At 31.2% G+C, this 11,180-nt stretch overlaps 2 protein-coding genes across 3 annotated transcripts; one reads left to right on the top strand and one right to left on the bottom strand.

Annotated features, from left to right (window-relative positions):
- Window positions 1–2,184: 2,184 nt before the first annotated feature.
- Window positions 2,185–6,341, bottom strand: LOC123302152 (transcription initiation factor IIA subunit 1). 2 transcript variants are annotated; one of them, XM_044884963.1, is made up of 6 exons: window positions 6,179–6,341; window positions 5,231–5,492; window positions 4,692–4,828; window positions 3,873–4,179; window positions 2,765–3,423; window positions 2,185–2,539 (listed from the first exon to the last, which is right to left on the bottom strand). In XM_044884963.1, exons 1-6 carry the CDS (start codon window positions 6,203–6,205, stop codon window positions 2,432–2,434), a joined length of 1,500 nt encoding a protein of 499 aa, XP_044740898.1. In that variant the 5' UTR covers window positions 6,206–6,341; the 3' UTR covers window positions 2,185–2,431. The 2 variants fall into 2 exon arrangements, with proteins under 2 accessions (XP_044740898.1, XP_044740899.1); XM_044884964.1 differs by having other exon boundaries at window positions 5,234–5,492; window positions 6,179–6,340.
- LOC123303091 (protein adenylyltransferase Fic) lies at window positions 6,302–11,168 on the top strand. Its single transcript, XM_044886191.1, has 6 exons — window positions 6,302–6,315; window positions 8,000–8,492; window positions 8,796–8,990; window positions 9,177–9,535; window positions 9,812–9,949; window positions 10,025–11,168. Exons 1-6 carry the CDS (start codon window positions 6,302–6,304, stop codon window positions 10,242–10,244), a joined length of 1,419 nt encoding a protein of 472 aa, XP_044742126.1. The 3' UTR covers window positions 10,245–11,168.
- Window positions 11,169–11,180: the final 12 nt, after the last annotated feature.

The raw sequence follows: 11,180 nt of genomic DNA, 5'->3' as shown, positions 1-11,180 counted from the left end.
AACAAATTTTTTGGTGAGTATTTATTACAAAAATTTCGTAACAAATTTCTTATTTCAGTTTTCACTCCGAAAATCAGAAATTTCTAATTTCAGATAATCGCTCCGAAAATATGAAAATAGAAATTTGTTGTCAGAAATTATTTGCCTGCTTACTTAAGTAATTGGCTTGCACGTAAATAAACTCACCGAGAAAATTTGATGACCAATTTTTCTAACAAATTTCTTTATTTAAAACTGTAGCATCTTATTTTTAAGAATTTTTTAATGAACGTAAGTATAGAATATTGACAAAGAATATTGGAGGTAGGTGGAGGTAATATTAAATAAAAAGAATAATAATATGTTTATTTAGTTTATTTATTTAGTTGACAATGACAATGACAATGACAATGACAATCATAAGTCATAATTACAATAATAATCACAATAATAATTTAATAACAAATACAATACAATATTTATGTAAATATTTATTGGAATAACAAATCATAATCAATGGTAGCTTGCAGGGAGAAGGTTGTCTTGTATTTTATAATAAAACAAACAATTGACTGAGTTAATTGTTGAACTGACCTGTATAAACAAATTTAAAAAGTTTATAAAACCAATACAAGAATGTTTTCCAATAATTCTAGAATGGTTTTATCGTTTTTCGAGAATGTTTCACAAGACCACTAGTTGAAGACACCTGAAAACTGGCTATCTTTAATAGTTTTTAGAAAAAATGGACACCAAAATTTTTTCTTAACTTGCACCTTCACGGATAAACCATAATGTTTACAAAAAAATGTTACAAAAATACGAGAATATTCGTCCCATCACTATTATATATCAAGGAATTAACAGTAATTACTTTATTTATAATCAATAAATGATTTTGTTTGTATCCCATAATTTTGGATGATAAACTAATTATGGGTGATTCCATAACTTTGGTAAACTCGATGTCCTTAGTGAACATTGAACATGTTACCCACAGTCACTGTGTCAGGCCCTAGCCCTAGCTAAGTAATTTTATAAAAATAATATTATTTCTTTATTTAATTTTTAATATTTACATTTTAATTTTTTTTAATCTGTTTCAATAGAAAACAATTGATTAATTTTTATTAAAATCGTCAGTCAGTCCTTTGCTGCTGTGGATCTTATTCTGATCATCTTATAAATAATAATTAAATCAATAAATCACCTTATATTATAAATTAAAGTGTATTGTATTTGTATTTGTATTGTATTGTATTATATTATATAATATGTTATGTATGGAACAATGTTAGTGAAGGTGCTGAGTGGTTTTCGTATGGATTCACAGGTCCTATTGAATTAGGAGTGGATTTCGACGTATTTTGACTGGCTGAATCCGAATTTTATAAATTTGAAATTAATTGTTTACACGGCCATAGTTCCTTAACTATTGAAAATTTTGTAAAACAATTTCGTTGCTATTGCATAAAACGTATTTTTATGGACATAACATTAAAATGTAGACTCATATTTTTAAAATGAATACCTTAAAGTACCAAAATATTATTTATTGACCAATCTACGGACGTTTCAAACCAAGCGCTTCACGCTGATGTTATGCAAGATCATTTTTGTTTCCAATTAACCATATCTCCGGTTGTATTGGTCGTATCAAGACGAATACAAAACAGAAATATTTGCTTTATCATGTAGGATACAATTTTTTACTAAAATTGTTAACAGTTTAGGAGCTATAGCCGTATAAACAATAAATTTGTTTATAACAAATTTTCTCCCACTCTGAGCGATGAGCAAATTGAAAATTCAGCTTCAGCGGATCAAAATACGTCGAACTACATACACTCGTTGTTCGGTAGGATCTGTAAATGCATAGGAAATCCACTCAACACCTACACTAATGAATAAAATGTAATGTTGTTATAAAAATGTTATGTAATAATAATAATTATAAATAATGTTATACAATCAATACATACATAAAGTGTGTTGTGTTTTATTAGATATTTATTATTTTATGTTCTTTAATTAATAACAATACAATCAATAATAATCAATCCATTCATTTAATATAATTTTTATGTATGTGTTTGTTTGTTTGTTTCATTTATCGTCACTGATTCATTATATTAAATTATTATATTACAATGTTTTAATTTTTTTTTTTTTATTAATAAAAATACAATAATCATCAATCAATCGATCATTTTAACAAAATTTGATTCATTTATCATCCACTGATTTGATTCATTCTATTCTGTTTTGAATCAATCAATTTAATTTTAATTATAATTCTAATTCTAGCTCCATTCTTCAAAATCAAAATAAAATCATATAATTTCACACACATAAATTAATTAGAATTAAAAATGGTTAAGTATTAGCAACCAACCAATCAACCAATCAACCTGCGCACCGCACCGCACTACAACACACTATGTATGCTCTATTACCATTCTGCGTCACCAGTGATCTTCTGAAATATGAAGTCTTTGCCATCTAAATTCATGATGCCATCTTTTAAATAGAATTTCCATTTATTACGACTTCGGTTTATCTAAATAATTAAAAATGTATGATATTAGACATCTAAAAGGAAAAAATTAATGCATCTTTGAAATTTTATTTATTAGATTGTAAAAACTTAGTCGACCTTGCAGGGGCATAGCTAACCTCCCTTTTTTGGGGAGTAGTAATCAGCTTTTTACAAATTACAAAAAACTATGCATCAAATAAAAAAAAAGTTCTAGCAAAAAACACACGAGTTGATTTGATTACTCACCTTATCATATTGACATACAACTACATTCTCTGTATCAAACAAGTCGGTGGGGTCTTCCTCAGACACATCATCTTCAGAGTTCAATGGTTCTTCCTCCATACCACCACCGTCAATATCTACGTCTTCGTCTTCCTTGTCTTCGTCCAGTTCCTCGTCTTCAGACACATCATCAGATACATCGTCTTCATCTTCAGATGAGTCCTCCAACAAGCCATGTTCAAAGTTTTGTCCGTCTAATTGAATGAGTGGTGCTGGTGATGGTGGTGCTAATACGTTTGTATTTATATTTGGTGAACTAGTGTCGATGTTGGTGCCATCTTCTTCTTGTGATTCCTTTAACTCATTCATTTGTTTTGAAAGTATTTTTCGTTTCCGTTTAATTTGTTGTTTGCGTTGTTTTTGTTTTAAATCGTTGCACATATTTAAAGCTCGTGCTAATGCAAATATATCAGGGAATTCAATATTCAGTTCTGGATCTGGATCATCTACAATACTTAAACTGCCATCGACTTGAGGTATAGCTTTAGCTAACAATGGTGAATTTTGTCCTTGTAAAGCCGCATTCACATGTTGCTGTAACAAGTTTGACGCCTGTTGTTGTGGTAGTCTCATCGTTGCTGATATTACTGGACCAGTTAACACTTGCTGTAATTGATTACCTGCAAAATAACAAACCTTATATTTAATTTTCTCAAGTTTTTGAACATATTTAATTAGATAAAGAAATTAAGCTAAAAACGGATCAAATGTCGATTTTTTGAACAGTATGAACACTACAATCTTTGAGAAAAAAAGTAATGAGGCAGAAATGAAGAACTGGAAACTAAATATCAATGGAAATGAATCTAATTTTGTTACACGGGGATTTTGGAACCACTGAAATCGAATATCACAACGAAAATGGCCCCGAGGTACCTGGTGCTCAGGGCGAGCAGTATACACGTCGTCTCATGGAGTTTTAAGAGAATATGTAATATATCGTCGAAACTCGTTACTAGGGAGAGCGTCGACGCCTTTGAACACGTCTATCACTACGGATCGTAGAAAAACAGTTTTTACAGCTAGGAATTTGCTTGAAATCATCTATCTGTATAGACTTAAGACTTACCTATTAAAGCTGTAGCTGGCACTTGAATAGTGAGTACACGACCTGTTGTCTCTTGCATGCCAGTCTGTGGAGGTAACGTGATTTGTATTGGTACTACTTTGGTGGGATCCAACATTGACGAGAACATTGTTTGTTGTGGTAATGTTTGTTGTTGTTGTTGCTGCTGCTGTTGTGGTGCCATCTGTTGCTGTTGCTGTGTAGTTTGTTGAGTATTTGTCGTGTTGTTTGAATTAGTATTTGTAACAACAGTTTTATTGGCAGCCCCACCACTAGCTAGAAGAACGCTACTTCCATTTGTAGTGACATTCTAAATGATAAATAGATTCAATCATTAATTATTTGTATTTTTATTAAGTACATAATTTTTTTTATTCTTTTTTAATAATTAGGTTACTCAATCATGTTTTTACTTTATTGATTAAATTCAATAGTGGCCATAACTCCTATACTATTGGGTTTTGACCAAAAGTATAAGACACTTTCGACTTAAAATTTTCCAAAGAACACGCTCTTAAGCTATGCTCATCGAATTACGAGACACCCTGTATATAAGTTTATTTGAGATTCCCTATCCCTACAGAATGTTCAGGTTCGAAATCTTAGATTCATTTATCCTGGGAGAGATCCCGACGGAGAAGCTGTGGGCTTTCTGTGTAGCACCTGACCTCGACAGAATCCTTTAACTTCTTCCGAATTTAACAGCGCCTCCTTCCCAGGTGACAGATCGTCCTCAAGAGACACCCACTTGCGGTATCCTTCTTTTGTTTTATTATTATTAAAGCCCTCGGGTATGAAGCTAGTATTAACATAAATACATACTTGTTGGGATGTACCAGCTTGTTGTTGTTGTTGATGTTGTTGCTGTAAAGTAGCTTGTTGATAAACATTGTTGGGTGCCACTGATTGTGTAATCGGTTGTTGTTGCTGTTGTTCTCCTGTATTTCTTTTAATAGGTTCTGTAATTAATTAATAAATAAAAATGAATTAATAAATACGTAAATTATAATTGTTTAATATATGTAGTGTAGTGTAGTGTAAAGTTATATAAAAGGAGGTATTCTAATCCTGCGATGCATGATGGGAAATGTGTCCAATGTTTGACATATTAACTGTCAACTAAAGTACTTTCACGCTAACTCCCATAATTATTTATTTTATGGCATTCAGGAAAGATAAGTGAGTGTGTAACAGCTTCCTGAATGAGGCGCAGCCGCATGAATGATTAGAATACCTGGTCTTTATCGTGGTCGATAAAGAGCCTGATCGTAATCGTGATTGGCATTTTGTTTTATATGATTAGATAAGTTGTAGCTGTAGTTGTACTGTAACTATAGCTTTTGTGTTTATTAAAAACATACGACTTTTTCTATTTGTTGAAGTGGATGCTCCAGCAGATGGTCCACCAGTTGAACTGTTGGCTCCACTGCCTTGATGCATTTGATCTACGTTCGCTCCACTGCTTTGTTCTGGTGGCGTTATTTGGACAGCCTTGTTACTCGTCACTTTGCTTTCCCACAACGTTTTCAATTCAATTAAAACTTGCTCGTCGACACCTTCATCTAAGAATGCTTCACGACTTGATGCTATTGTCTCATCAATAACACTTTTATATAATCTTATCTGTAATCAATAATAAATCATATTGAATCCACTAATTATCATTTAATTTAATTACAAATACAGTCAAAATCGCTAACTAATAATATACCGCGAACGAACCGCAAAATACTAGCCCACCAGTCAAAAGATAAGCTGAAAGGTTAAAGGGAGCGCCAAAATCCAACCTTTTGGTGCTGTAGTTTATGAAGAAAGATGCGATTTTAGTGCTATAACTAGCAAATGAACACTTAGTGACAAAATAATTAATATTCCATTGCAATCATTTATAGACCGAATAGACCAAAACGCCTAACCTGACTTTTTAATGCAACCGGCTTATCATTTTTTCTCAAAGAAGAATTAATTTTAGTAGAGAGTACATTTAATCTATCTATAATTACTCGCTATTCTATAAAATGGGCATATCAGTCTCATTTGCAGATAGAAAATTGCAATATTGTTTCTTACAAAACGAAAAATAACAACTGGGTAACAACTGTTAACCATTTTAAACTTTCGTGGCAAACAAACCGGCATCAACATCTAAGACCTCAAGACGCTATGAATCAGTTTGGCCTATAAGATGCAAAATAAATATTGATTGCTAATTAGACCATAAAAATTGGTCGTTATAACCGATGAATCATTATAAACGATTTTGATCTGTATTTAAGTAGATATTCACATTTATATTGTAAAATACTTACAACAGATGATTGACTTAAAAATGCCATTTTAAATTTTAAGTAATACAATAAAATACTATTATTATGATGATAATTAATGAACTTTATTAAAAGATATTTAATTAATTTAAGTACTAATTAAACATGTTAATCAAAACGTAAGGTAAACGTAAGGTAACGTAACGTAACGTAACGTTTGTTAACTTTTAACAAACTTCAACTTCCATATCATCCATATTATCATGATCTTTATTTAGGTAGATATTAAATTTAAATATTTTAAGTTTAGTTCAAGTTAAAAGTTCACAATTGATTTATAATTAAAAGAACACACAACTTTGGTATTAAAAAAACACTTGTATTTAATTAATTATTTATACAATTTATTTTAAACACATTTATAAAATAAAGTTAACTAACGTACTATATATCATCACTGTCTACCATGTACGTATGTAAGTGTGTATGTATGTATGTAAGCATATACTATTTATGTATCACTCACTCACTCACTCACTTATCAATTTTAATATTATTTTATTTATTGTTTATTTATTTAAGAGTCTAATCTAACTCAAAATAAATTCATTATATTTTATACAATTCTGATAATGAATAAATTTTATAAATATAATGAGCTGTAGCTGTGTCCTATGATTTTATTTTATGAATGTGATTGATAATATTTGATTTTATTCTATTTGATCTGAGTATAGTAACAACATTCATACTTTTATTACTACCAACACAACAATATTCATATACACTAACTAATCACATCACTCCAAAGTTCACTTCACTTTACTCCAATAGAGTACTTTCTGTAGTGAAAAATGAAAAAAATATACTTAAATATTCTGATTTTGAGTCATAAAAGCGCGTTATTATTTTATTTTATTAAAATTAAAAGTCGTAATTTTTAATTTGTATATCACGTGACCTAAAACCATAGAGATGTGAAGATAGAGAACACTAGCCTGTAAGTGGATGCGATATGATAAATGAGAGAGAAGACTATCAGTAAGTTCCCCTGTGTCCTTATCTAATACTTATACTTATATGTACTTACTAATGCATATAATAAGTATATATGTACAAATGATTATGACAAGGACACAGGGGAACTCACTGACAGTCTTCTCTCTCATTTATCATATCGCATCCATTTACAGGCTAGCATACCCCTCACGTTCTCTATGTATAATATTCCTAACATTTATCAAAAAATATACATCGAATATAGGGATATTTATAAAAAAAAAACATACATTGAGCGTCAAATTTTCATATCACAAAATGTTTTACATAAAATATCGTGATTCCACTGAACTTTTTCGCTTTTTGACTTTATATCACTTTACATTTTGTCTTACGAATCTACAATATATTAAAACTATCTCAAATTATCTCAGATGTTGGCATGCTTAAAATCGTTTGACACTCAGTCTATGTAGCAGTAATGTCAATGCTTAAAAGTGACAGCTCGACTTGTTGTACAAAACATATGATGTTGATTTTGTTTTTGATATGATGTAGGAATGTAGGATCAGGATGTAGAATTCATAAAACAGATGATGATTGAAATCAAAATCAAATAGTTTGCATCCACATCATTGATAATGATTTTGATTTGGTTATAAATATCAATAAATATTAAAATGATAAAAAACATAGCCCATATAAAAACTAAATAATGAAAAGTTATGTATTTATAGTGAATTAAATTGAATTAAGTTGATTCCTAATTAAATTAAATTATAATTAATAAATTAGAATGCGATATACATTATTATTTACATTAATTATATTAATAATAATAATATTAATAATAACCGCGATAAGTGTGATTTTACATACAAGTCCATCACTACAATTACATTTAAATGGTACTATTATTAATGATTTAATTTATTTAATAATTAACAATAATTATTATTATAATTCATCATATTTATTGATAACAATCAATACAATATTAAATTCATTTAATTATAATTATTACAATCATGTTAAATATCAACAATTACAAATTAAACAATCAGCTACAGCTGCACCTACACCTACAGCTACAGCTGTATTAGCGGCAACATTTAAACAAACATCTGATGATACTAATGGTCATGGAAAAGTTCAAAATCAATTTGAAGAAGCTGAAGCTTTGAGCTCATTGAATATAGCTTTAGAAATGAAACGTATTGGCAAGATGGATAAAGCACTCAAGTTATTTAAACATGCGGTCGCATTAGCACCCCAACATCCGGACATTCTTAATTATTATGGTGAATTTATGGAAGGTATTAATGATATTGTTTTAGCAGATCAATTATATTTTAAGGTAATTATACTAATTATTCAATCAATCAATCAATAAGCCGTCTATCTTGAACTTCCGTCTGCTTTGAAGTGTTTGTTTTCCTCTTTTAGAGGAAATTTATAAATTCAGTGTGCCTTTTGGCAAAGGTCTCCTCTAACATTTTCCATTGTGTTATATCACTGGCAACCCTTCTCCAATAAGGGCCCGCTATGTCCTTCAACTCATCTTCCTATCTCTTAAGTTGTCTTCCTGTCACTTTCCTGTCACATAATGAAAGTTGATTATAATCTGTAATGTTTTTATGAATTTTATTTGAAACTAAAGGCATTAACGTACGCACCAGATCATCAAAAAGCATTACAAAATCGACAACGTACAGCTACCATTGTCGAAGACATCGATGGAACAACTTTAATTGAAATTGACAAGAAACGTGACATGTTGTCAACTATACCAGACTCAAATTCAGCCCTGCGCCGCACCAAGAAAGAAGCTTATGTTTTAAATATATTTCATACGGTACGGTATGACTGGAACACTAAAAATCACCATCTTCCGAAGTCAGCAAATGAAAAGACAAGCTGGAACGCCAGAAACTCAGATCAAGGCTGGCGTCTTCTTGAAGTTGTGTTCGATTTTAGTGTTCTAGTTATGGACTCCTAATGGTTAGTTTGGTACTGCTACTAACATACTAATTATGTTTAGGTTGCTATTGAAGGTAATACGATGACATTAGCAGAAACACGATCTGTACTAGAAACTAGAATGGCCATATCAGGGCACAGTATTGACGAACACAATGAAATTATTGGAATGGATCTAGCAATGAAATATTTAAATTCAACACTGGTGAATCGTATTGGACGAATCACGTTAGAAGACATTCTAGAATTACATAAAAGAGTGATGGGTGCAGTGGACATCGTTGAAGGGGGACGCTTCAGACGGACACAAGTGTATGTAGGCAACCATATACCTCCTGGACCTGATCAACTCACAATACTTATGAATCAGTTTATTGAATGGTTAAATTCAGAATCAGCACTAGAATTACATCCAATAAGGTCAGTACGGAACTGAGTAGGTTGTGGGTGATTCCAGGATCGATGTGCGCCTCTAACTCGAAGACGTCTCGTCTTTGGGTAACAGGTCGTTCTCAAGGAGGGCACAGAGGACTCTTGGTCTAGGTGTTAGACATCCACTTGCAGTAACATCCTTTTTTGTTATTATTATTATTCTATTGATGGTACACTTTTTCATGGAATCACCCAATAGTAAAATAATATAAATTAAATGATATATTTAATTAATTAGTATTTGAATTAAATTGATTGATTTAGATATGCTGCTATAGCCCATTATAAATTGGTTTATATTCATCCATTTGTGGATGGTAATGGTCGTACAAGTAGGTTACTTATGAACATGATCTTGATGCAAGCAGGCTTCCCACCAGTCATCATACCAAAACAACATAGGTAGGTTACAATAACAATAATACAACAAATCAATTCTGGAATAGATCAAAGCACCAATAAATTATTTAATTGCAGACACAAATATTATGAAACATTAGAATTGGCTAACGAAGGTGATATTAGACCATTCATACGATTCATTGCACAATGCACGGAACACACATTGGACATGTACTTATGGACTACTTACGAATACAAGGATCAAGTACCTGCGTTAGATGATACTGATCATGATCATGAACTTATTAATATTGTTAACAACCATAATATTAAAAATAATATTTTATTAAATTAATTTATTAATTATCAGATAGATAAATGTCACTGTCACTGCGCTCACTACAGATCTGTTACTGTTTGTTAACTTACTACTGTCAACTGTGATATTATTATTAATATTATTAATTTTATAAATATGTATGGCCAAAACTACGCTACAACGAACAACGATTACGAACTACTTACGAACACATAGGTGTCATGTCTAGTCTATATGTGATTGTGTCAACTTCATAAAGATTGTTGTTACTAACTTACAGTGAATTTGAAATAAACTTATAGCGGTGGACTTAAGAACTAAAATCAATAGCAATCAATATGTCGCTGGTTCAAATTCAACTCAAAGAAATCTAATTTTCTAATCAAGAAAATAATAAAGTCAAATTGCCACCCTCTCCTGACGGGTTTTGTTCGATGTTGGGTTTTGAACTAATTTCGCCCCTGCCCCTATTGACACGGTCACGTGGTTTGTGGATGGAGCCTAAGGGCTGTGTGATATGTATGGCTGTACATATTTTATTTAACATTTTATTTATAAATTTATATACAGGGTGCCTAGGAGTAACAGACGCCCTTGTTGCATCAAGAAGAAAATTAAATTGTAAGACGAAGTTTTCTTCCATTTTTGATCAGATGCACGGATAATTAACTATTAATTAAAATAGGCAACCAATCAGAAGCGCTCTAAAGTGTCAAGAAGACATGGGGGGGGGGGATAATAAGAAACTCCCAGAGTAAAACGCAAGTCTGTGTGGTACGTATACGTACGTATGCAAATGTATGAATGTGTAGATTGAGTGTCAGTGCATCGGATCAAAAATGGAAGTGGACTTTTCTATTTCTATCTGATGCAACAAGGGCGCGCGTCCGTTACTTCTAGGACACCCTATTTTATTTGGTTAAAGACAAGAACAAGTGTAAATAAATAAACAAACACCAAAGTTTATATATT

This window comes from Chrysoperla carnea, chromosome X (assembly GCF_905475395.1).
Source record: "Chrysoperla carnea chromosome X, inChrCarn1.1, whole genome shotgun sequence".
Taxonomy (NCBI): Eukaryota; Metazoa; Arthropoda; class Insecta; order Neuroptera; family Chrysopidae; genus Chrysoperla; species Chrysoperla carnea.
This window is presented reverse-complemented; position numbering and strand designations above follow the sequence as displayed.

Bases quoted from the DNA above. Each gene is read 5' to 3' on its own strand.
- LOC123302152 (XM_044884963.1), bottom strand. From the start codon at position 6,205: ATGGCATTTTTAAGTCAATCATCTGTT. The intron at 4,180-4,691 runs GTATGTATTTAT...TTTATCATTTAG, and splicing joins AAGCTGGTACATCCCAACAA to AATGTCACTACAAATGGAAG. The intron at 3,424-3,872 runs GTAAGTCTTAAG...GTTATTTTGCAG, and splicing joins GCCAGCTACAGCTTTAATAG to GTAATCAATTACAGCAAGTG.
- LOC123303091 (XM_044886191.1), top strand. The intron at 8,991-9,176 runs GTACGGTATGAC...AATTATGTTTAG, and splicing joins TTTTAAATATATTTCATACG to GTTGCTATTGAAGGTAATAC. The intron at 9,536-9,811 runs GTCAGTACGGAA...TGATTGATTTAG, and splicing joins CTAGAATTACATCCAATAAG to ATATGCTGCTATAGCCCATT.